Source organism: Bremia lactucae, linkage group LG11 (assembly GCF_004359215.1).
Source record: "Bremia lactucae strain SF5 linkage group LG11, whole genome shotgun sequence".
NCBI classification, from domain to species: Eukaryota; Oomycota; class Peronosporomycetes; order Peronosporales; family Peronosporaceae; genus Bremia; species Bremia lactucae.
Window position 1 is genome coordinate 2,276,430 of NC_090620.1, and position 26,117 is coordinate 2,302,546.

At 44.8% G+C, this 26,117-nt stretch overlaps 6 protein-coding genes across 6 annotated transcripts; 4 read left to right on the forward strand and 2 right to left on the reverse strand.

The window, feature by feature from the left end:
- The first annotated feature begins 222 nt into the window (after nucleotides 1-222).
- On the forward strand, nucleotides 223-2,255 carry CCR75_003232 (uncharacterized protein). Its single transcript, XM_067961329.1, has 6 exons — nucleotides 223-484; nucleotides 544-617; nucleotides 676-769; nucleotides 831-1,062; nucleotides 1,131-1,200; nucleotides 1,278-2,255. The coding sequence occupies exons 1-6, from the start codon at nucleotides 332-334 to the stop codon at nucleotides 1,366-1,368; spliced, it is 714 nt and encodes a 237-aa protein (XP_067817695.1). The 5' UTR covers nucleotides 223-331; the 3' UTR covers nucleotides 1,369-2,255.
- Nucleotides 1,617-2,291, reverse strand: CCR75_003231 (uncharacterized protein; the record flags this gene model as incomplete). The annotated part of the gene is made up of 1 exon (XM_067961328.1): nucleotides 1,617-2,291. One exon carries the CDS (start codon nucleotides 2,289-2,291, stop codon nucleotides 1,617-1,619), a length of 675 nt encoding a protein of 224 aa, XP_067817692.1.
- A 1,039-nt stretch (nucleotides 2,292-3,330) lies between these two features.
- On the reverse strand, nucleotides 3,331-5,949 carry CCR75_003230 (uncharacterized protein; the record flags this gene model as incomplete). The annotated part of the gene is made up of 1 exon (XM_067961327.1): nucleotides 3,331-5,949. One exon carries the CDS (start codon nucleotides 5,947-5,949, stop codon nucleotides 3,331-3,333), a length of 2,619 nt encoding a protein of 872 aa, XP_067817693.1.
- Nucleotides 5,950-19,968: 14,019 nt separating this feature from the next.
- Nucleotides 19,969-21,540, forward strand: CCR75_003229 (uncharacterized protein; the record flags this gene model as incomplete). Its single annotated transcript, XM_067961326.1, has 1 exon — nucleotides 19,969-21,540. The coding sequence occupies one exon, from the start codon at nucleotides 19,969-19,971 to the stop codon at nucleotides 21,538-21,540; it is 1,572 nt and encodes a 523-aa protein (XP_067817671.1).
- Nucleotides 21,541-23,636: 2,096 nt separating this feature from the next.
- CCR75_003228 (uncharacterized protein) lies at nucleotides 23,637-23,846 on the forward strand (the record flags this gene model as incomplete). The annotated part of the gene is made up of 1 exon (XM_067961325.1): nucleotides 23,637-23,846. The coding sequence occupies one exon, from the start codon at nucleotides 23,637-23,639 to the stop codon at nucleotides 23,844-23,846; it is 210 nt and encodes a 69-aa protein (XP_067817670.1).
- Nucleotides 23,847-23,853: 7 nt separating this feature from the next.
- CCR75_003227 (uncharacterized protein) lies at nucleotides 23,854-26,016 on the forward strand (the record flags this gene model as incomplete). Its single annotated transcript, XM_067961324.1, has 1 exon — nucleotides 23,854-26,016. The coding sequence occupies one exon, from the start codon at nucleotides 23,854-23,856 to the stop codon at nucleotides 26,014-26,016; it is 2,163 nt and encodes a 720-aa protein (XP_067817784.1).
- Nucleotides 26,017-26,117: the final 101 nt, after the last annotated feature.

Here is a 26,117-nt window from a genome sequence, read left to right on the forward strand (position 1 = left end):
ATCTTTCGTACTTTTAAAACTACACTGGGACGCACGTAAGGCGTGAATCATAGCGTTCGAGCAACGAACATTAAAGCGCAGAGCGTCTACTCGATACGTGCGACTCCACCTTTTGCTGCCTTTGCTTAATAAGGCTAAACGATAGCGGCGTCTTTTTGAGCCAAAGCCACCTGTCGACTTATTGCGACATTTAAATTGACTCAATTGAAGAGACTCAAGAATGGTGGTTATATATTAAAATACCCGCGGGTTTGCAAAGCTCTGGCCCGAAGTCGGTTATTCACCAAGTGACGTCACTTAAAATAGCAAGCAAATTTTTTTTGTCGCAGTCATGGACGACCCACTGGAATGGTATTACGACATCCCCATTGTGTCGCGGCTGTATCTCACTGGATCCTTTCTTACCACGACGGCCTGCGCGCTAGACCTTGTGTCACCATTTTCGCTTTATTTTAATTTTAATCTCATCTTCTTTAAAGGACAAGTACGTGCCTTTCAGCCATACTTGTATTCCAAGTCACTAAGTGGATGTATTCACTTCAGGTGTGGCGTCTGGTGACGAACTTTTTGTTCTTTGGGCTCTTTAGCCTCGATTTTCTATTCCATATGTACTTTGTGTACGTAACTACTGGGGCAATTGCCGTGATTAGTTGTATTGATAAGGGTTGTGAGTAGTGTTCGCTACTGCAGACTGCTAGAGGAAGGATCGTTTCGAGGTCGGACAGCCGACTTTGTATATATGCTGCTGCTCGGCGCAATCTTTATGATCGTATGTTATTAAGGCGTAAAGGTAATAGCGCGATAATATTAACAATCTATGTTGTTTGCAGTTAGTGGCGCCATTTGTGAATATCCACTTTCTCGGGTCGTCTCTAACGTTCATGATGGTGTATCTCTGGGGCCGACGGAACGAGCACGTACGAATGAGTTTCCTCGGCTTGTTTCCGTTCACAGCACCATACCTACCGTGGGTATTGTTCTTCTTTTCCATTCTGCTCGGGAATAGCGCAACGACGGATCTGATTGGCATCATTATTGGACATATCTATTACTTCTTTGAAGGTGCATTGTGATATTTAGTAGCTATCAGTTTTTTTGAGTAAAGGATGACCTCATGATGTCATCCCCAGACGTGTATCCAACAATCGCAAATATTCGAGGCTGGAAGTCCCAACGACCGCTTGCAACGCCTCGCATTCTGTAAGTCTTTTTGTGAATGACATGCGGAAGTCACTACCAGCAACTCATCGTTTGTTTTCTCTTAAAATCTTTGCTAGACGCTACGTGCTTGATCCGCGCCCTGTCGCCGTTGATGGCGAGCAGTTTATGCATGATTTTGGTGGTGCGAATCATCCCCATGTCGAGTAAAAAGAAACTTCGATCAGGACAAACCAATGCAAGTTAGATATGAAGCTATTAATTGCATTATATACATTCCGACAAGAATCATATTCATTTGCATCAATACATTTGAGATTGAAAGGTGCTCTAAAATACGACTTTGATTGCTTCATTCGCAAGGCCAAGGAAATAGTACATTACAGCGGAACTGCACTTGCGAGGACATGGCTTTGAGATACTGCTCGACGCAGTTAGTTTCCAAAAACGAGCTTCTGTTACCACGCTTCGCCAACTGCCATCAATGGAATCCACGAATTTCTACCTTCAGGCACCTGCATCATTAAAAGCAACGAGTGCCTGTCATTATCCTCCAAATTATCCTCAAAAAAGTCTTCACGCGGAGTAGAGAGTGCGGGAGCGTTCGGCGACTTCTTTGGCGTTGTTGTGATTGGATCCGCGTTTGACAGCGTGTGATTATTACTGACCGCACGTTTAAGCAGTGTTGGCATTCCCATGACAAAGCGGGATGCAGTTTTCATGGCCGATGCCGCATGTCGAGGTGTAGTGAACTCATGCTCAGCATCATCGACGCTTATGTTGCTTCGTTGGGATAAAGGTTCGGGCGAACCCGTACTCGAGTCCGAGGCCATTGATCGCGAGTGGTTCTTGTCCAGAAAGCCAGTCCTGATGTGCATTATAGACGGGATGCTAAACGTCTTATTATGGTGTGGTAATGCCTTTGCCGTCTCCTTATCCCTCAGTGACTCAGCGCTGCCTGGCCTAGACAACGATGGCAAACTCATCGCGGCGCTCCCATTCGTCGCATAGTTGTTTTTCAACGCACTCGAGACTGTAGCAAAGTTGCTTCGGATCATAGAAGCTGTTGATGCTGCAGCAGCGGAAGCCTCTGTGGCAGAGCGTGAAAATATGTGTTGCCTATCCTTAGCCATGGAATCTCGAAAGGTTCGATAGGAAAAATGGCAATATATTGGAGACTGATGGCATTGCGGAGTAGAATATATCCAGGGTTAGCGTCCACTGATTGTCGGAGATGTTACTTCGCGTTAATGCTTCAATGCTCCTAGTCTTTGTACATGCCCTTCCTGCTCTTCTTCTTCAATTTTCCTGAGCTCTTTGCTCCACATTAAACGCGCTGTTGCCAAGCTATGAAATGGCCTTTTTTCAACGCTTGATGTAAAAACTTCTGGCGCTCCTTTTCGAAGCAGGGACGATATACCGTAAGAAGCACAATCCTATCTGCACAAGCAATGCCAAGAAGCCATCATACTTTTTGCCAGTGCTGGGCAGTTTACACTTTGAGGTATGCCGCTTACTAATCCAGGTGTTGATACTTCCATAGCAAGAGAGATGAGATAAGCACAGCTTGCCTTTAGGTGAAGACCATTCCTATAAAAATTGCAGCGAAGGGTTCTTCATGCTTTTTTGAATTAAAGCTGATTGTTAGAACCAATTGTATAACTTCAGTATACAATTCAAAAGCTTTGATGCGACATGTGATAAAGTTCAGCGAAGACCAACGTCCTGGCAATCGATACGTTTCAAAATTATAATTACCTAGAAGAGATATAATAAAGCAGTGACGTGACACTTCTGTTTATTGGTTCATATAAGCCATTATGTTTGTCGCTTGCTTGACGATGGCTTAATGTAGCGTCAGGCGCCAAACTAATCGATTCTATTAAGGTAGGTAATTATGTTCTTGGGCGAATCCTGCACTAGAAGCGTTAAATATCGCGCCCTTGAAGCGTTGCGTTACATGCGCGCACAACACGAAGGAAACAACCTTACTTCAAGATAGTAAAAAATTTCATGCTATTATCAAAGCGTTGCTTTTGATAATGATGCTTGCCTACTTAATTCTGTTTTCAGCGACATTCGCAATAATATGGCATGGAGTTTTATGATATTTAATAAAACTCTTCTTTAACCAATGCCAAATGAGACAAAAATCAAAATCATTTTTTTTAGCTATACTGAATCGCCCATATGGCCTTGTGAAAAAGGCAAATCGTAATCCTGTCGCTGTTGACCTGGATATTGGTGGTAATTCTGTTGTTGCGCAGGATGCTGTCTGGCATTCATTTCGTAGGAAGGAGCTGAAATAGACGACGTCAAGACGTACCCATAATGTGGCTGTTGGTTTGCTGTATATAAAGTTTGCTGTGGCTGCGATTGCAAAGTCTCATACATACGAGGTGCGGTCTGTTGAGTAGTGCAGCTTACTGGGTAGTGCTGCGGAGTGCTGCCGGCTAATTGTCGAGCCAAAGCTTCATCTCTAGTGCTTGAAAAACCACCATCGTTGCAAACTCGCATGTCAGCCATCATTTTCTGAGCCAGAGCTGCGTCCGCAGCTTCTCGCTGCCGCATCTCTTCGCTGGCAGTCAAATTCATTTCTAGCTCACGCCTCTCTAGCGCACGAGCGGAGCAATGGTCTTCCACGGTCTGATGAAGCTGTGCAACTCGAATGCTAAGCTCACTATAGAACTTTGCACCTTCCTTAACGTGAGATTCCAGCTGCTCAAAGACGTCAACAGCATCGCTCAGATTCTGGAAAAAAGCTTGGCGCTCTCGCAGTAAATGGTCCGTCTCTTTATTGGCCTCAAAATGAGAATTAGCCTGCATGAGGCCATCTAGAACGGTTTGCTCTTCCTCAAAAATTAGTGTAATCTTTCCTGAAAAGTGATCCTTAAAAAACTGCTTTTCGGCTTCCAAAGCAGCTTCTGCATTCAATTTCTCTCCACCTAACAATACAGGAAGTGCACTGAATTTATCAAAAGATTCTTTAAATTGACGTAGCAACTGGTCTTTCTCCTCTACAAGTTGCCCCAATCGCATCAGAAATGAAGAGATCTCAGCAATTTCTTCGTTCGAATTCGACTTGTCGCGGCTAAGTTTCGGCAGCTCGTCTTTTAGACTGGATTTTGACTGTGCCAGTGCCTCCAATTTGTTCTCATTTTCGTAAACTTTCTCTCGAATAGTAGCGTCAGACTTTTTCGACTCTTTCAAAAGACGATAATAACGGTCAATGTCAAATCGAAAATTTTGATTGAGTGACGACGACAACGGTTGCGCCCACACAGACTCACCATACTTCTGCCGACACACTTTATCTTCCATTTCCTCTTCATTTAATAGCATTTCAGCCGAATAAAGTTGTTTTTCAGCATCATCCGAGATCCTTGTAACGGCTTGTAATTGCTGCTGAATAAACGCCACGACGGGATTTTTGTTTGCCCCTATAGCACTCGAATCAATCGAGGCTGTCATGTCTTTCACATATAAAATGCGTCGCCAGAGGGTCTTTGGAAAGTCGCATTCATAAGCTTCAATCGAAGCAGGCAGCCCCATGTCTTTAAGCTGTTTGTTAGCAGCCGTAGTACTCTTCGATACATTCTCTGCTGTTTCCTCAAAAAGTGTTTGAATGTCTTGCTTGACACTGTCAGCTCGAAGAAGCAAGTCCTTTGGCACATATTGCTCAAAAAGATCCACACCACCAAGATCTTGTAGCAACTCATCAGACGTGAATACCAATGGCTTCACCATCGCAGCTTTCCCCACTGCTGGCAAAGTAGAAACTTCGGGTACATTCGCAAGATACACACTGACGTTATCTTTCTTTGCTAAAACAAGACGTTCACCCACTACACGCTGCAGTGTCTGCGCTGACTCCAACAGCGACGATGGCAATTTATTTTCTGTTGCCACCTTGCATGCTTTTGTGCACTCTGCATCCGCTGCACCTAGTCGCGCAATTTCTTCTCCATATCCTTCTCCTCGTTCTAGCGCTATAGCCTTAGATGCTTTTCCTTGCCAAAACTGCGTGGCTGCACGCATACAGTGAGCTTGAAATTGCAAATGTGCTTCCCACGATTTATCAATGGCTCCTACTAAGCCTGACGAGCGGCAAAATTCTAATGCCGAGACATAGTACTCCAGCGCTTGATGCACCAATTTAGCCTTTATCCCATCTTTCAATTGGTCTTTAATTGCTTTCTCGTAAAAGCACGCTTGAGCCTGTGCTAGCATTAAATAAATTAACAGACTCAGACCTTCTGCGCTCATGTCAGCAGTCCCAGTGCCTAATGTTTGTTTTACAATAAAATCTTTCACCTCTGTGAAAGCGCCCGCGGCCTTCATAAAGTGGTGGCAGGCTGCTTTTAGACCTCGAGCCGTGTTTCTTTCTATCTGAACACCTAGTTGGCTCTCCAACGCCCCAACATTAAACATGACGGCCGCTTTCTCATACGACAAGCCCGTCTGCGTGCTTTTCTTTCGAGGACAAAATGAGTCGTTCCATGTAAACTGAAGACGAAGAGACTGGAAACCAGCTCCTTCACCATCACATGAAAAACGCTGCACCATCCTGTCTAGCTGTGCGTAGTAGCGCAGCAGCACATGGCGCGAAATGGACGATGGTGTACGCACGAGATCAACGTTCGTTTTAAGCTGCAAAAATTGATCCAGCATTCCCTCGTGATTTTCCACTTGCCGTTCATTTTCATCATATTCGCGACGCAGAAAATCGCTTAGCGAGCTGCGTAGGGAGGCCGCGGAGGTGTCGCTCAGCTTGAAGCCTATCGCTAACATTTCTCAGCTTTCAGCGTTGAGCATAAATAGCCATACCGGTATTATGTACGTAACAGGAATCCGCCAGAAAACCGTTTAAGACGAGAAAGATTAAAGGGATCGGGATTTGTTACACATAATTAGTGATTGAAATTTAATCAGACTCATATATTAATTTAATTTTCTTAAGCTTTTGATGAACATAAGAAATAACAAACCAAATTTTTAAGCAACGTAACTATGAGTGTAACGGGGTGTTCGTTACATGAAATTAACACTTAAAGGTTGTTAGTTAATATATTATCAAAGAAAAGGTAGAGACTATTTGGCAAATATTACTTTACATAGTAATATTCTAAAAGCTTATCCATTGGTAGATATAGACCATTATATTTACTTCCTTCGCGGTCAGTCAGCGCTCGACGCGCGCAAATAGAAAGACATATAAGACTTTTAGTACATGTTTTGTATTAGTTTATAATTAAGTTAGTATTTGGTGGATAGATAAGAAGAACTTATTATATTAATACAGCTTTCATTTAACCCTCTTTAAAGCAAGTGTTTTAAAGAGAAGATTTTCTCTGCACTAGTGTACGTGAAGTGACGTGAGACACCACTCGCACTGAGGCAGTGCGAAGTGGACTTGTACTGAAGCAGTGCAAGTCAGCAGTGCCCCGTTTCAATAAGCGCCTTCTTCATAGCAACTTTGTGGCCCGTTCACTAAATCCGCGAGTCGCACAGACTTGAGCCTGTAAAAATTCGGGTGTTGAAGTAAATATTCCAAGGTTCAGTAGCCAGGGCGAGGTATTGGTTTCAACCGCCCGCTCTTGAGATAATTGAGCGGCATAAAGGTAACACACGGATGGATGGTGTAGGATGCACTAGACGAGAAGGATAGGTTAGCACGACTGTTACTTAATATTCACTTTTTCTTTCTACAAGTAATTTTATCCAACTAAAAGGTTATGAGCCCAACAGTTTAGACTGTTTATGCAGACGAAAGCGGCAAGAGGGAAAGGACCACCACTGATTAAGAAAAAGGTCAGTGGCCAAAAAGAAGGACGGAAGGAGTCATGGGAAATAATTCGGAGCCAAAGGATACGCAGGCAAGGCTGCTCGAATTACTAACAGGTCTCACCATACGCATGGATCGTATGGAGGCGTCGTAACACCACAGATAAAAAAAATGGCCGAGAGGCCAGTGTATATGGCTCAAGGGGGGGGGATAAGTAGGGAGGCATTGGACTTAACGCCACCCCGGAGTCCTCTTCTCAAGAGTCGCCGGCTACCTACTTTGGAGCTTGGGATCCGCCCATTTGACGGCAAAAATTGTACCGGGAATGGGACAGAGGTTTGTTATCACGAGGGCAACAATTTTTTCGACAGATCTCGTTTAAAGGACGCACTAGTGGATTTCCGTGGAGCGAGGACGTAAAGGTCGACGTAGTTAGACACCACCTGGCAGGAACGGCTGAGAAGTCCTACAAGCAACAGGTTTACTGTTGATGGCAAAAAAGATCAAACTTTAATACATGCGATGCAGAGACTACTGAAGACATTCGCGACCAAGATAACACCGGCTGAAAGCACAGAAGTGTTTACAGCACCCAAGAGCAGCAAGAGAAGCTGCACGTGAGCACTACTTTTACCTGGTAGCTGTGAGTGAACCATTTGGTAAGGCGGACAACTTTGCTCTCAACCACATCGTCCACTACGCAGACCATCCATAAAAACGTCTTTGCTTTTGCGTCTGAATCTTTCGCGCACCGACTACCTGCACCAAGTTGTAGAATTCGCGCAGTTTTTGCAAAATTTGCGGAGTTGCAGAGCAGAGATAGCGAACTCGGTTAACAACACAAGGCAGGATGTTACAAGTGACATATGAAGGCCAGGTGTCCTGAAAACCTAAAACTTGCTGCGAAACAAGATACGGACTTTGTCCTTACAGTCAAGAATCAACTATTAATGAAGGAAGCTGGATCCTCGACATGGGTTCAGCAGACACACTAAATGACGTCAGTCTTCTTGAAGACCCGGAGAAGCGAATGTGTTGCCGCGGACGGCAGCTTTTTTGTGTTGCCAAGCGAGGTAGCATCGTGATTGTGGGTGCAGTGACATGAAAGGTGGTTCCAGTGCGATAAGTGGACGCGTACGACGCAGAAAAGTTGAAGCGTAACATCATATCATGCGGTACACTACAGGTGAAAGAATATGACAATGTAGGCCAAGGCGAGTATCGTGTGATTGCAAGACTTAAAGATGGGACTCTTGTGCTCGACATCGAGATGTCGAACAATGTATTTGTGATTTGCACACAAGGCGGGCAAGAAAAGCCTGACTGTACTGATGTACTCATGCCTGTACTAGCCCAGAACAAGGAAGAGGTGGGACGTAACATCCAGAGAGGTCGCTTATACATTTCAATCGCATATTTGCACATTTCAATTACAGCACGATCAGCAAGACCCAGCTTCAGCGATATTGGCTATGGTAAAGATAAAAATAGGGCAAATTGCCTCGCATGTACTCAAGGGTTAGACAAAGAACGCGCAATCAAGAAAGGATACTGGTGGAATTCCCCAATTGACGTTGTTGGAGGAGTAATCTGCTTGGATCTCAAAGGGTCGATGACTCTTTAGATAGGCTGGAATATCGGTACATGATCAACTTTTTTATTTACCGAACGAAAAACTCCAGAATGTTTCGCGTGATAATCAAGGACATCGCTGCGCAAAAGTTTAAGCACGTCGCAAGCGCCAATTAATTGCGGTTTAATTTGCAAAGCGCAGATGTTGGGGGGGGGTATCGTACTCTCGATCTTTTTTGTAAAGAAACCAGAATAGCTCGCCAGATTAGCGAAGTATGCAATCTCGCCAGTAATAAAAAGTAGAACGTACTAACCGCGACCTCATGGATACGGTGCGGGTTGTGATTTTTGCTTGTCGTATGCCCCTCTATTTCTGAAGTGATACAGCGGAATACGCTTCCTATATCCTGGACAGAAGCCTGGTAAAGTCTAATGTGGCCCCTGTGGCCCCCGCATACGCTTATGAGCAGCACACAGAACCTTTGTGACATTGTGTTTCTTAAAACAGGATGTACGGTACATCGTCACGCGAAGAACAAGTCGCAGGCGAGCGTGGAAAATCAGCGATAATTATTAGATGAAGCGATAAAACGAAGTGGTATGTATACCCAAAGGACAGTGTCGTCGTCGTCACCCAGCACGTAAGAAATGATGAGAAGTGAGCAGAACAAGCGCTTGCGTCGGGTTAATATTGCGAAAGAAGAACAGGCATCGCGGGAAGCGGTAATAGATAAATACCAGGACAATCCAAGATGCAAAATTATAAATGAAGAAAAGAGGCCAAGAACGAAGGAGGTCTTGGGCTCGAGATGAATCCTGTGGCGATCCAAAAGCAAGAAAGATGAAGAAAATAAGCATCAGTACACTGTGAACAATGGCGTAAGGCAGGAGTGCGACGTGATGAATAGAGTGCGTGAAGAAGATCCTAAAATTTGTGGACTGGCTGGCTATGCGTAGCAGTCGAAAGGTCAAGTGAATCGTGGCCATAAAAAAGGAGGAACTTCAGGCATTGGAGGAGAAGAGCGTATGGATGGTGGAGGTGCCTTCCGCCTGTAGCCATGTTCTAAAAACGAAGAGGGTCTTCAAGACCGATACCGACGCGGGTGGAAAGATCGAGCATTACAAAGACAGGCTCGTGGCCTGTGCTAACGAGTAACTTTTCGGAGTCAACTATGGCCTAACATTTGTTATAATTTATCTAACAAACAAATTACATTATTTAGTCTTAATTGTTTCCCTTATAGGTAGACAGAAGCTTTTACGACTCCGGATGGAAAAAAGGAAACTCTCAATGTATCGCGGGCAGTCGTGCTGCTTATTAAGGATGGGACAACTGGATCTATCAGTATCAATTTCTATTTTCCTATGCCTTCGCCCAAACCATATTTGATTATGGAGCTCAGTACCGCTAAATTGGTACTTGTCTTGCGAGGGAATGGGGCGTGCTGACGAGGCCCAGGGACATTCCAAACGCCGACGTCAAGGCGGACATGAAGAACATTTAGATATCACCTGCGCATACCGCAAGGTATAGAGGTTTTCACAGAAGACACGCAAAGTTGGGTGCAAATTGGCGGATCCAGAAAGCATTGCGATTAAAGACGCTAGAAGGACTTAATCAGACGGAAACATTATAAAGTCATTTACAACATAGCAAGCTCGAGAATGCTGGATTTGCACGCTGTACTATAGACATGTCTTCTTACTACAATCAATTGGCAATGGAAAAGTTCACGTCGATGACATCCTGGTAACAGCATCGCTCAGAAGCGTGGAGCAATTACAATGAAGGAAGTAATTCTACAATGAATCTTAAGGAGCAAACTAGCGTATCGCTTTCTAACATAGAGGCGAAATTTACTTCGGCTTCTCAGGTTGGACGGGATTTTCAAAAGTACGTGAGCTTGTACTAGAGAATGATTTTATGGTCGCAATTAGTGCCCGAGAATTTGTACCTTAGAAAAGCTTCCATATCTCACAGATTAATGCGCAAGCCTTAGGAAGACACTAGACACTTTAAGATCCAACGGGAAACTGAACTTTATTTACTTATTTAAATCTAAAACCTTACCCTAGTTAATTTAAATAATTTCGGCCGCCAGATCTATATCTAATAGAACAAAAAGGAAATTTTATTCAAAAAGTAAATGTACCACAATTACAGCCCTGCTTAGCGCCATTTGTATAAATTATTAATATATAAATTGTACAGTACCATACTTACGTGCTCACCGGTGGCGATTTCCACTTGTGAGAATACAAAAGTGTGAGTTGGGCGAGATATCGTCGGATACCGCTGATAAGATTTTTAAAGATGACCAAGGCTCGATTGCGTGATCTGCGTAGTGGCAAAGTCAAGCAGTTTAGCGTACTTGTCACAGATGACAAGCACGTGACCGGTGTCAGAAATATCTTCGTTGTAAAAAATGGGCCACTTCACCTGGTGTAGTGCCCCACGGCCAGTGCCTAGAACACTGAGCAAAAAAAGACCACGACGGTTCACCAACCGATGTGCGCCCCTTTACACCCCCACCCATCAGACTATTGACACCTAGTGACAACATTTCCTTCATTTCCTCATTGAGGTTGGAATATAAGCAACTAACCGTTTTGTTAAGTATTGAATCCCTTGTCTAATGAAAACAAAGCGTGAGTCACCGACTCCTAGCTACTCCCCCGACGATAAACTGCAGGTGAACTATATGAGTCACACTCCATCGGATGAAGAGGCAGAAGAGGCAGAAAAGCCTAGCTCATATACGCCCCGAGGTATAGACAAGTCCCGTCGGTCTCCAGATCCGTTCCCAGAACGTAGTGCCGCTGATGTCTTGACTGCATTGAGCAGGACACAGGACTTCAACCCTTCCCACGTGGACTTGGAGGCACTTGTGCCTAAATAGACGGCCGTTCCGCAGATTGCTGCATCCTCATCAAGATGTGTAGCTGGCTCTTTAAACGAGGTTGCTGACAGCCCAGCGTTAAAATAAGGTTCTGAACCGCCTCAAAAGAGCCCTCAACTCGAGCAAGGCTCTAACGAAGAAGTTGCACCTCGTGCTTTTGGGCATCAAACGCTTCCGTCGAGATCCCCCCCCCCTCCCACGCTGCTTGATGCGCGAGGGAAATTTCAGTTTCACGTGGAGAAACTTTTAAAGTGACGACGTTGTCAGGGCCAATACCAGTATCTGCTATTTGCACATGTTTTGCTGTGTGATGCAGCATGAGCCGAAAGATCCGACAGTTTGAAGTTGAGACCGCTTTCCGAATAAAATACTTGATGGAGATGTCTATATGAATGTACTACGAGGAGTTTGTGCTGGCGATGGGCTTGTATGCAAGCTACAACGAAGTACCATGGCCTCAAACAGGCTAGTGCTGTTTGGTATAATACCATACGAGCAGTTCTTGTTGATATGGGATTTGTACACTGCCGTGCGGACCCATGTGTTTTTGTGAGCACCAGCAACAATAAATAGCCTTATGTGCAGTACGTATTTTCTGTTGATAATTTACTTGTTGGGTGTGCGATAGATGCCGTAGTGGGCCAAATTTACTCTACCTTTAGCTCAAAAGTTACTGTAAAATCGCTTGGAAAGCTCGTTATGTCCTTTGAATGGAGATTAGCTAGCAATGGAATAGGGGAGCTATCAATCAGACAGATAAAATTATCGATCGAATGATTAATTGGTGTAGTAATACCGATGTAAATCCTGTCCAGAACCCAGCAATACTTGGTCAAATACTAACTGCAGATAAAACGCATAGCACTTTAAATAATACGCGACGCTATCGTGAGCAAATTGGGTCACTTTTGTATTTCCAAACTGACATAAGCACGATCGTATCTACACTTTCGCCCTAGATTGCCCAGGGAAAATGCATTGGGGGCAGCTTTGCGTGTGCTGCAATATCTCAAAGGTACCAAAGATCCAGGTCATTACTTTACAATCAAGTATAAACAAGCGAATTGGTATAACAGCCCATACCGATGCGTATTGGGACGGTGATAAACAAACACGCCGCTTAACATCTGGCGTATTGTTGTTGTTTGCTGGAGACCGGGTGTTTTTAAAAGCAAACAACAGAATATAGCTGCATTATCTTCTGCAGAAGCAGAATAAATGGCGCTTGTTTTAGGGACGCAAGAATTTTTGTGGCTTCGGTATCTCCTAATCGAGATGGAATGAAAGAAAGTGAAAATAGCATACTCGTACTCATGAATTATAAGTCTGCAATTGCAATGACCTTTAAATCAAGGGTACATACCACGAGCCAAACATAATGATCTAAGAGCGCATTTTGTGCGTGATCACATTGAGGCTGGAGGAATCAAGGTAAAGTATATTCCTACTAATAACCAGTTAACTGTTTTTTACTAAGATGCTACTAACGTCGCGTTCAATGCAATTAAGAACAGAAAGCGGGATCGTGGAAGTGCAAGTTAAAAGGAAGTGATAAGATTTAAATGTTGCACCACGTCTCATGATCCGTGCCCGCATGATAAGATTCAACACCACGTCTCGTGTCCAACTGGAAGTCGTAAAAATCTCTACGATTTTTTTTCTTAAGATATCAAAGCTTAATGCCTAATGTTACGGGGTGTACCGTTACATAGAAATTATATCCCATAAGAGGAATTATATAGAAAGAAGCAAAAAAATATTATATTCTATTAATTTTGACTTAAATACTACAAAAATTGTTAGTATTGACCCAATGAGACATTAGTTCTATTGATTGGTTAATTTAAGTCTAAATAACCCCGCTAATCGTTACAAGAAACGATAAGGCGTCGCGCAAGTAGGCGCCATACATCGTTAGTTATTAATATAATAAAGTCAATAGTAGAAAGAAGATCGTTATGAAAGAACATAATATTTCAGTACAGTTTTTTTCTCTATTTTAAAGCCTTCGAATTTACCCATACAAGCTATGACTTCTTAGCCATTTGGAACCTTCCTTTGCACGTGTTGTACGTGATTTAGTCGAGGTACCCCACCTTCACTGTAATCAGTGAACTTTGACTAGTACTGTTATCAGTACTACCAAAGGTTTCCCGTTAGACCTGGTAGCACTTCTATTTTAGTCTGTTCAACGGCCTACGCACGTTCTATCCAACATGTCCATGTTGGATGAAGTAGGTGGGAGCTTTCAAGCCCCTTCAGGATGCTATTACGCAACGCGTGAGAGGTTCACTAATTTATGTGACCTTGAATGGAGAGCGATCAAACGCATGAGTTCGGCCTTAGGAGGGTCAGCCGTTAGCGCCATGTTGTTTGATCTACAAAGAGACAAAAAACATGCGGATATAGCCAAGATCGTACAGCATGACTCGACAGGGCCAAATAATAAGTAGCATTGCTTCACCTGTAAAACTCTCAACACGCATAGGTGTTGAGAGTATAAGGTGCCTAACAGCTAGAACTGTTGAGACAGCGGCATTTACATGCTGCTAGCGGGCGGACACGTCCGTGTCGATTCGGAAGCTTGAGAATTGAGATTTCTAAGTTTAAGGCAGTCGAAGGCGACGCCATAGAAGCTCGCCGTATTTGTGATGATGCGACGAAAGTGAAATCTGGCTAGCCGGACATGCCAAAGCTTGGGCCTTGTGGCTCAAGCTTCACGACCCATTAGTTTTTGGTCGTAAGACGTCTTAGAGACTTAGCCCAGGCAAACATTTGAGCCGCCACGTGTCGAATTCAGAGCTCGAGCTTAAGTCCTGGATTTAAAGCAGGGCAAGCGTGACCACGCTTACACGATACTTGGTCAGCTGTTTATCTTGATTCATTCGATTGATGAACACACAGGCTACTGTGCTCATCAAGGTTCTTGCAGACTATCCATGTGTTCTGGCTCGAATTAGAGAAAGACGCTTGACCAAGCGATCTCTGCCACACAATCGACTAGGGACTTGAGTGGCAACTTATTTAAAATTTTGAATTTTAAGGGCGATGAGGTTTACCTCATCCCTTGGGACAGTTACACACAATGTTTGTGTGTGAGGAGCAACTTTCGTCAAAAGACCTGCAAATTCTTGTGACGTTGCTGTATCAGTAGGACGCTCCGCACCTACTGACCTCGACCGTTTTTTTCTTACGATCCGCCTCGCCGCTGAAATTTCGCAACAGCCTCGGATCCGCGTCCTCCCTTGTGCCTAGCGAGAGGTCGGTCTTTTCTCAGTATTTTTAGGCACTGGCTGTGGGGCACTACATTCATAGGCGTAGTGGCCTGGCTTTTGACAACGATTACATTTTTGTAGCTGTTTGTAACTTGAAGAGCGATGTTTCTCGCTCTCTACATACGAGAGGTCGGTCTTCTCAGTGTTCTGAGGCACTGGCCGTGGGGCACTACACTCATAGGCGTAGTGGCCTGGCTTTTGACAACGATTACATTTTTGGAACTGTTTGTAACTTGAAGAGCGATGTTTCTCGCTTTCTACATACGAGGGTTCATAGGTTCTGGAACTCCATTTTTTGTCGTTTCGGAGTACGATATGCACCCGATTGGACGATAGCCTGTTTCAGGCTGAAGTTCTCTTATTCCGCTACAGTCGAAAAAGCTTATTGGAGATTAATCGCTAGAAGATCGCAGACTAAAATTTATTGAGCGCGCTATTCCTCTAATGGATATGACAGTGCGCCTAGCAACAGGCACATCTGTAACAGTAAACACCCGAGTAGATGGTATCCGATGCAAGTTAAATGGTAATCAGTACGATGATGATATCATTGTACTGGATTAAAATGACATATTGTACTTAATCTCTGGACTGCCATGTCTCATAAAGTACGAGCCATGCATAAACTGGCAGCATCAAGCTGTGATGATGCCTGCCTCTCGTTCATCGGATGGTTATCGATGAACGTCTTGGAACGTCCACAAGCGTGCGGACGTCCTACAAGTGAGTGCGATGGCCTCACTTGTGGGTCGGTCGTCCTCATGACTGCACAAGACCTCAGTGTGAATACCTAACCGACTGTGCCGTTAGATCCCGAGGCTATGCACAAGCGCAGGCAGCGTCGAAGTTCCACCATTGTGACGTGGACTCAGTTCCCGACGGCTGTGCACAAGCACAGGCAGCGTCGAAGTTCGACCGCCGAATAAGTTGAGTGGTACGAAACAAGGATGCTAGTTTGGAAAGCAACATGCAAGAAAGTAAAAAGCCCGTTATGAAAGACAGTGCGAAAGTCCTAGATCGACTGGAGAGTCGATTGTAGAGGATGTGGTAGCATAACCACAGCTTGAGGTAGTGGGGAAGGATACTCCCCAGATAGATTCTGTGAGAATATGTCCCCGAAAAATTGTGGTCGAAGGCTCCCAGGTAGCTTTGGAAATAAGTTTCAAAGAGGAAACTGAGACAAATAATGTCTTTGTAAACAATGGACCAAGTGTAGGCGCTTATACACTTGAGTTATGAGCGCCTCCGAAGTTAACTTCGGAGATTATTCAATTGCCAATGCTAGAACCAAAACGGTTCTTCTTGCGTGATCTGCGTAGTGGCAAAGTCAAGCAGATCTGCGTACTTGTCACAGATGACAACTACGCGGCCGATATTCGGTCGGTAAAAGTATTTTCTGAGAACGAACGGGTTCTCAGCAGCTCATCGATGGACGAAAACATCCTCGATAAGAAGACTCGGATTAGACGTTTTATGTTTCAATCCTGAGAGGATTTGAAGACAACTTTTATCTAAAGATTTTCTAGAATTCAAGGATGTCTTACCTGAATCAGTACCGTGCGAATTTCCTAAGGATAAATGCACTCGACACGAAATCGACGTAACCCCAGGTTCAAAAATTATGTGTCATGAAGCAATGGCCATTGCCTCGTGAACAAGTAATAGCGATCAAAAAATTCTTTGCTGATCGCTTAGCAGCGGGCCATGTGAGGTAACCAACTTCCCCACATAGCTCTCTGACCTTCTGTGTGCGTAAAACAACAGGAGTATGGCGAATTGTGCATGTATTCAATAAAATGAACGCTGCAACGATACCGGCTCAAAAGCCGATACCACGAAAAGACTTTAACATTGATGGTATGTCAAAGAGTACCAACTTTTCTTCAATGGATCTGATGGATGGATTCTATCAGACCCCTACGCGTGACCAACATATCTCGTTCGCAGCAGTAAGCACCCCAAGCGGTACGCAATGGGAGTGGCTAGTCATGCCACAAGGACTTAGCGATGCTCCTGCGACATTTAACAGATGTGTAAACAAGCTGTTGAGATCGGTGCGGGATTTCACACCGAGCTATTTTGATGATGTATTCGTTCATAGCAGAGCGATTAACGGAAAGTCGGATATTAAAGTACATCGTACCCACATTCAAAAGATTCTTTCACTTATGCGTAGCACAAGTTGTATTCAAATCTCAAGAAGTGTATATTTGCTGCAAGCATAGTACCACTTCCTGAGTACGTCGTGGATAAAAACGGTGTATGCCCGGATCCGGAAAAGATCAAGGCGATCACCGATTGGCCTGTTCCAGTCGATGTAAAGGACTTCGAAAGTTCCTCGGCTTAGCGGCGTACCTGCATAAGTACTCACGCAATTATGCCAAAATGACAGTACATCTTTTTTCTTTGTTGAAGCAAAATGTAAAGTGGTCATGGAACGCTGATTGTTCTTTTGAGGGTACCTAGCAAAGCTTGATGCAATGGCCAATCCTGGCGATTGCTGACCAAGACCGACCTTTTCATGTGGTCCGTGACGCCAGCGATTTTGCAATCGGCTGTGCGTTAGTGCAATATGACACAGACGGCGCAGAGCGCGTCGTTCGCGTCAACTTCAACAAGCTGAACGAAATTACCCAGTGCATGAAATGAAGCGCCTTGCCAAGAAATATGCAATTGCTAAGTTTACGGTCTATCTCTTGGGAGATAAGCCGTATATTGTAGAACGGATCATGCGTCTTTACGCACGGCCGCCAACAGTGCACACCTCTCGCAAAGAATAGCGAGATGGTTGTCTTTCTTTTCGGAGTATACCTTCTCCGTGGAGTATGAACCAGGACGACTTAACGTCGTCGCTGATGTTGTTTTGCGACGGTCCGATTTTGGGTCGGCTGCGCAAATCAACTGCGCATAAGGCCACTGTTGCAACAATAAGTGAGTGTTCTGTCGTCAACACTACCCAACGACAATAGTAGAGCTTACTAAGAAGATAAGGCTCTTGAAGGGTTGATAAAATACCTTAGAAATACATCCCAACAATCCTTAAATGATTGTTGAAATTGTATCGGTCCTCATCAGATCGATACACAACACGAAATGGGCTACTGTATTACAAAGCCATTGCTGGCGACACACCCCGTGTCGTCATCCCCACCCATGAATGATTTGCGTTTACGCATCATGTATATGTGCCACGATACACCAATTAGTGGGCATCGTGGACGTGAGAAGACCTATCTCACGATGACTCGCGACTTCTACTGGACACGCCAATGAGTTCGTGGCAATTACATAGGTGCTTGCAAAGTTTGTCAACGGGTGAAGCCCAGGCTTCATCCCGTGCTCCGTTACAACTTCTGCCTCTTCCGACAGAGTGTTGGCAGTCCGTATCCATGGATTTCGTCGTCGGATTTCTCGACGACGATCATAAGATTAATGGTATTCTTGTTTTTGTTGATCGTTTCAGCATAATGGTACATCTTGCTGCAGTATTGGAGTTGATCACAGCCAATGCTATGCTCGCATCTATGTTGACACGATATTTCGACTCCATGGGTTACCCCGTGAACTGGTCTCAGATCGTGTCCCTTGATTCCCGGCGGCGTTTTGGCAAACTGTGTTCAAATCACTGGGAACACAGTTGAAAATGTCAACTTCCGATCATCCTAAAACTGATGGTCCGACGGAACGTGCAAACCGTATCTCGAACGATACTTCGCTGGTACCGTCCATTCTTTTAGGAGTTGGAGCGAGTTCCTGCCGATGGTAGAATTTTCCATCAAGAATTCAGTGGATGCTTCTAGAAAGCATAAACAATTCTAATGGAATGCTTCTAGAAAGCATAAACAATTCTAATGGAATGCTTACGCCATCACGTATACCCTCCTTGTTTGGAAATGACTCTTATTCGAGGGGGGAAGGCACTCGCTAGAGCAAAGAACATTTTTACTCTTGCTCATCATGCATTGGCCGTAAGGTCAATGCGAAGAATACCAATGTTGATTTAATCAACATTGAAGTGGACAAATTCAGTAAGGACAATAATACCATTGCTGACTTCTATAACAACGCCGGAAGACTCAGCATAATACAAGTAAGAGCAATAATGCTCCGACTAGAGAGGAGACTGACATTTCCGCAGTACGGACGGTCGCACTTAAAATAAATCTCACTACTCGAATCCGTCAACGGGTGTGGAGAGAAGAAAAAAACGGGTACGCTTTGTTTGACGAACCCGAATCAACATCGTGATTTAGATCACACCCTTTATTATTCGAGGGAGGATATTGACCACGAGCGATCCCGTCGCCCCGAGTCAGCGGTGACGGTTGATAATGTGTCTCGTGACCAATTGAGAAATTGTGCGCAGGTTGGGACTGATCAATTGGCGAACGAAAGGACACATCAGTGGCGCTTTGCGCAGTTTGTGTCATATTGCATTAACGCACAGCCGATTGCAAAATCGCTGGCGTCACGGACCACATGAAAAGGTCGGTCTTGGTCAGCAGTCACCAGGATTGGCCATTGCATCAAGCTTTGCTTGATACCCTAAAAAAAACGTTGACGATTAGCGTTCCATGACCTTTACATTTTGCTTCAACAAAGAAAAAAGATGTACTGTCATTTCGGCATAATTGCGTGAGTACTTATGCAGGTACGCCGCTAAGCCGAGGAACTTTCGAAGTCCCTTTACATCGACTGAAACAGGCCAATCAGTGATCGCCTTGATATTTTCCGGATCCGGGCATACACCGTTTTATCCACGACGTACTCAAGAGGTGGTACTATGCTTGCAGCAAATATACACTTCGTGAGATTTGAATACAACTTGTGCTTACGCATAAGTGTAAGAATCTTTTGGATGTGGGTACGATGTACTTTAATATCCGACTTTCCGTTAATGGCTCTGCTATGAACGAATACGTCATCAAAATAGCTCGGTGTGAAATCCCGCACCGATCTCAACAGCTTGGTTACACATCTGTTAAATGTCGCAGGGGCATCACTATGTCCTTGTGGCATGACTAGCCACTCCCATTGTACACACTCTTAGGGTACTTATACTACATTACATCCTTTACGGTGACCTTCGTGATTAATTTCCGCATCAAACCGAAAGCGGTATGAGGAAACAAATTGCGCAAGAAATTATAAATCAGAGGAGAAAAATAAGTTACGGTAATTTACGGATGTCTACAATCACTGAAGTATACCTGATCTGCTTGATTTATTCTGTTACCAGGATCATTGAAGAATATCCTGATTACAGCGATTTAAAATGATGTCGTTGCTGCTGCGCTTGGTGGATACGGAGGACGAAGAGGAGAACGACAATGAATCTATGCCGGAGTATGAGGGTGAGCTTTCCCAGCCAAATATCGAAGAAGAAGATGGTACACCCATAATTTCGTCAGAGGAGCGCGCCAAGTTAGACAAGGTATTTGGCGGCGACATGTACAACCCGCAGGCTTTCCGCCGGTCTGAGCTAGAAAATAAACAACGCGATCAGCTTCCCTTCGAGCGCATCGCCCACCAGCTACGTGAATACAATGTCAGCTCCATTTCTACCCCACTTTCACGCAAGCGACTGATGTTCCGCACCTTGTGCCACCGCGAGCAGGTGGGTGCCTCTTCCAAGGCACAGCTCATTAAGCTTCAAGAAACCTTTATGCCCTTTCAAGAAAACAAAATGTGCCGCGTTGTGGACTCAGTGCGTGACCGACTGTATTGCGGTGGGTTTAACAGTAGCGGGTCACGTTTTATGACTGCCGGTCAGCGTGGTGAGATTGTGCTATATGATACCATTCACTGGGCCCGCGCAGCTTTCTTACCCGTTCGTGACGTCAGTTGGACGGTAACAGATGCTAAGTTTACGCCTGATGATAATAACGTCGTATACTCTTCCATCAATAGCAACGTTCGTATGGTGAGTACAAATTTTGATGAAGATGGCAAGGAGCACGTCTTTGCATTAGCACGGTCGACACAAGGAAGAGGTGCCGGCCAATCGATGCGAATGAGCCGATTAGGACGATTTGGTGTATGGTGCATCGATATCAATGCTTCAGGCACTGAATTTGTGGCTGGAACCTCTCAGAGTAGTGTCGTGCTCGTGGATATGGAAACCAGTGTGCCAATGTCTCACGTGGTTGGCCACCACGACGAGGTTAATGCAATTGCATTCGTGGACGGTCCTTTGCATACAAATGTATTTGTGAGTGGTTCAGACGACTCACTGATCAAGTTGTGGGACCGTCGTGTGCTGTCTGAATCCAATCCGAAGCCCCAAGGTGTTTTCCCTGGACACACTGACGGTATCACGCACGTTTCGTCGCGAGACGATGGTTACTACTTTATCTCGAATTCGAAAGACCAAACCACAAAGCTCTGGGACATCCGAAAGTGTTTTTCTTCGGATGACTTTAATGATCTGCCTCATTTTTGCAAGCCGTACGCTTGGGATTACCGCTATCAAGCGTATCCAGGTCGAAACATTAAGCCAGTAGAGCATCCGAACGACAGATCGATCATGACGTATCGAGGCCACGTGGTGATCGAAACGCTTATTCGATGTTACTTTTCACCGCTGCACTCCACCGCTCAAAAGTACATTTACACGGGCTCTGCAGACGGTCGTGTCTACGTTTACGATAGTATTTCTGGTGATCTCGTGGAGATTTTCGCGATGAAGCCTAACGGCCTCACTCGAGACGTGCGCTGGCATCCTTTTGAGCCGATGATCGTATCCCCAGACTTTTACGGCAAATTATGCGTTTGGCAGCGTCAGGACGAAGAGGAATCGAAGATATTCAATGAGCAATCCGCGCGCCGTAACTACCATCGAGCGGCTTGATTGCACTGTTATGCTTTGTTGCATTAATTAATATGTATCTTAATTGGACCACTAGACATTAAAAAGAGCTTTTAAAGGTACAAAGCTCAGCCCAGCGATCCTAAACCATTGTCTACTTTTTTGCTAGACGAGAAACGTAATAAAAAGTTTAAGTCAGTAGTCCGTTTCGTACAGGATTCCATTGCTAACGCAGTGGACCGTCAGAAACGGAACGTATTGAAAAGGTCAATTAATAGCCTGACTCGAAAATGCTCATTCGTCAATTTTGAAAGCATTAGGCATAAGTTCCGGTTTTACCATCATTTTATCATTTTTTTATTCTCTACTTCAACTAAAGAAGAACGCGAGTCTATCTGTTCAGAAATTGTGTGTACTTTTTATAAGAAAATGTCTCCGTTTGAAATATGAACTTGGTCAATTATGCAAATGTCAATTTCTCATTATGTGACGTCGTCTTCAGTGTTTGCATCAGTGCAAACTTTAAAGCTAACATCTCATAAAACGCCGGATGTTTAGAAGATGAGCACGCCCTAAGACTGTGGGAAGGTCAACGCGAGACTTATGCTTAAAGAAGCTGAGACGGAGCTGCTGACACTTCAACGCCAACACAAGCAGGCTAAACTGACACCTCCATTACTTTGTGCTACACAAATTCATATGTATTTCTAGCAGCTAACGGGACAAAGTAAGAATGCTCCTGTCTGCGCACATACAGCGGGCTAATTAAGCCTTAGTCGCGCGTAGCTGGAACAATGCCGCCTGGTCACCTAAAAAAGCAGAACATGCGTATCAATTTGGGTTGGAATCTCGCATGGTAAGGTTATATTTCGAAAATAGCTACGAAAGCGCATCCCATCTCTCAGCTGCCGCATGTGACGGGTCAGATGTAGACGGATTGTATGCCGGGGAGAGACCAGTCGATTTCCCGGCTCTGACCAGCTCAACAGGCGCTTCTTTCATTATGGTCTCGTCCAGAAATCAAAGCCACATCCGTGGGTGAGTGTCGCGTTTCTGGTGACAAATCGTCGCGATCAATTCACGTGCGTGTGAATTTACAACATGTATGAAGTTTTTCGTAAGGTTGGAAAGATGCCGAATTATGCGAAAGGCGGTCCGAGTATCTTCTATCATTATATGCGGCGCTGAGAAATGCTCAACTAATATGTAAACTGAATATTTGCAAATGCGACTGTCGCAATCATCAAATCGATAAACCATAAAGCAATACAAGACGGTACTTATAACGAAAAGTTGACGACATTTTGGCCGAACAGTGCAAGAGATGCATTAGCTGGACGAGATCTGCAAAATCGCTTGCTGCACGAAGCACACTCAGGCAATTCAGTATAATATACATTTGTGTATAATGGGCCGTAGCTATTTGATGTCCCAGCGCTAACTCAACTGTCGTGAGTAATTGTCCTGCAATTAATGAATGTTAAACAATAATTGCTATCGAGAATTTACGACTCCATTAAACGTACATCTTATGTGGTGTAGTCTAATATTATTCCGATTGCACCACTTAGAGCTTGCAGAGAGATAGCGTTACGCTTCTACGGAAGTAAAAACGTTGTCAATGCTGATTGTGTAGCAGGAACCGAACCACGCGCCTCGCACATACATCCAGCGGCATTTCGCCTCGCAGGAAGTCGCTTTCTTGCGACAATCCAAAAACGACTCGCTTGCCATACAGTGGCCAAAGGTTTCGCATAATTATTCATTGTCGCTATCATTGTCCCTAGCAATTATCCATTCTTCCTGGCAAACATTGACAGCTTACAGCCAATAATTAAAAGGATTCGAGCCGAGCAACATAACGCGGGAGAAAAACGACGGGACTTGCGCCATATTATTTCGAAGTTTTAGAGCCAGAGAGAGAGCTGGAGTTTCTCGGCAATAGTCAAACGGATGCATACCCACGACTTTATGCAGGTCTGTAGTTAGAAGGCTTACACTTTGCAGCTGGTTCTAGCTATCCGGTTACGAAGCAAACTATCTGTTCTGTCAGTCACTGCAATAGCCCCCATCCTATCTCGCTGCCTCGGCCGGGCTTTGCCCAAGCCTCCGTGTGCACTGTGTAGTCTCCAGCACTTATGAACCAGACCGCGGTGTCTGGATCTCTGCCACTTGCCGCCGCTCACAACAGTGCATTTGCCGATCGAAGCGGCAACCAAGGCAGCAAGCATAGAATCGCCTTCTCACACTTTCACGCCCATCGCTTTGACAACACGCACTCAGGACTTGTCCTCGTACTTGATAAGCACGAGTACAAGCACCACTGCAGCGACGCAGTTGCAACTTGATAGCGATATGTCGTTGGGCGACGAGAGCAACTGCAATGGCACCAGCAACACGGGCTCACGAGAAGACCTTGTGAAGGACGACGCGGTCATTAATATAGTACAAACGGACGAGAGCGAGCCCGTGCCTTCGCAGCGTAAGCGCCATGTTCGTCGTGGGGAGGTGAACTGCCGCTGGTTGTACAACCAGGTGCAAGCGGCTCGTGGCCTTATCCTAATCGATACAAGGACAAGGGAAGAGTTCGAGGAGGATTCTATCCCGTCCGCGATTTCAATCCCGCCAATGCAGAGCTGTCAGACGCTACAAGACGTGGAAGACGGGCTGCTTGAAGAGCAGCGGCATTTGTTTACTAGTAAAAAAAGAAAGTTGCGCGACGTTGTGCTGTTTGGGTATACAGTCAAGAAGCTTTCAGTAGAAGACGCAAACGAATCGGCAAGCTGTGGCTGGCTCCACAGACTCGAGCGACTTATTATCGAAGACGCCCTCGTGACCAGCGTCAAGCTATTATGCGACGGCTTTCTCACATTCAAGTATCGTTACCCATTTTACACCAACTCGGCGCTCTTGGACAAAATCTCTGGACAGCTCAAGCGCACGAAGAGTGGAACACACAATCTCAATTACCCAAACGAGATTTTAGAAGGTTTTTTATTCCTCGGCAACATGTGGCATGCACAGTCGAAACAAGTTGTGTCTGATTTGGGCATTACGCACGTTGTAAATGCTAGTCTAGATGTCGGAAACACGTTTGAGACCGATGGTGTCAAGTACTTAAATGTCACGATCAAAGACCGACCAGAAGCAGACATTGCTCAATTCTTCGATGCTGCGTATAGATTTATTGAATCAGCCAAGCGAACGCAGCACGGTCGAGTTTTGGTTCATTGCACACAGGGCATTTCGCGCTCTAGCACACTTGTCATCATGTATTTGATGCGCGCAAACAATTGGTCGCTTGTTACTGCGGTAAATTTTGCTATCGCTAGCCGTGGCGTTGTCTATCCGAATCAAGGCTTTGTAAAGTCGTTAATGATGGAAGAGTTTCGGCTTTACAAAGGCAACAGCCTCACTGCTGAAGAAGTTGACACGATGCTGCAAAGCCAGATCCCGGATCGACCTGTCCCACTGCAAGTACACTCGAACAAAACAGAAAATTGTTCGCACTGTTGTAAGATGTTTTCGCTATTGGAGTGGAAACACAAGTGCAGTTATTGCCGCAAAGCTTTTTGCAGCAAGTGTACCAACACGCGACTGGCAAATCCAGAGCGTGGAAAAAACGCAGCGAGCATTGGGACTACAGATGAGCAGCGACCTCGCCGTGTATGCCAGGTGTGTGTGAGCAGATTGTGGCAAATTAATTTGCCGCGTTCACGCAAGAGTTTGCAGTCTCGTTTGCTACGCTGCAAGCATTTAAACGTGAACAGCTTATCAACATTTGGACGCACGGTGTGCATATCGTATTATGAGGGAACCGAGCCACAAACTATTATAGATGTGCTTAAGATTCGTTTTGGCGTCAAGGAAAGTCAGATTGTCGACATTTCTCGGGATGACGGCGAGCCCATACGTACTGTAGAAGAGATCAGTAGACTGCCTGACGAAGCCGAAGTATTCGTCTCGGTGGGCAAAGCAGGCAATATTCAGGAATTCAGCCAGCGCGGATTAAAGCAGGGAATTTTGTCTGCCTCGCGGTACACAAGCAACAATATTCGAATGCGCAATAATCAGGAGCGTTCACGTCAGCAATGTCGACAAGAACCTCAATTTACGCAAGAACAATTAGTATGTGAACGCAATATATTAGTTGGCATCGATGATACTTTGCAGCAAGAGACGACTTCTGATTCTCCATCTTCGTACACGATTCAAGTAGAATCAAATAATATCGAATCCAATTTGGGAATTGTTCCAGTTGAGGATCCTGAAGTAGCCGAGCAGAAATTTCGTGAGTTGTGGAAATTATCGTTTCCGTCCATGGGCTTGATTGAGCGAACTGCACTTTTAAAGATTAAGCGACCTGAAATCCTCATGGACGTAATGCTCGGCATGAGCAGTCTCGCTTGTGGCGCTTTAACCCTCCCGGAATTTAATCAGCGCCTCGTTGAGCTAGGCTATGCTGACTCAGATCGCCAAGCAGTCATTTCAATGCTTAATACGGCGCAGGCGAGTTGATCTTAGCTTTACACTAGAAGTACTTCAGTCATAAAAAGCATTGCGGTGGTGATGAAATATTCGATAGGGACAGGTTTAGCAATTAATGTCAAGAATTTTTC

Coding starts and splice junctions, on each gene's coding strand:
- CCR75_003232 (XM_067961329.1), top strand. CDS start 332: ATGGACGACCCACTGGAATGGTATTACGACATCCCCATTGTGTCGCGG. Junction 618..675: donor CTATTCCATATGTACTTTGT/GTACGTAACTAC, acceptor GGTTGTGAGTAG/TGTTCGCTACTGCAGACTGC. Junction 1,201..1,277: donor CTTGCAACGCCTCGCATTCT/GTAAGTCTTTTT, acceptor AATCTTTGCTAG/ACGCTACGTGCTTGATCCGC.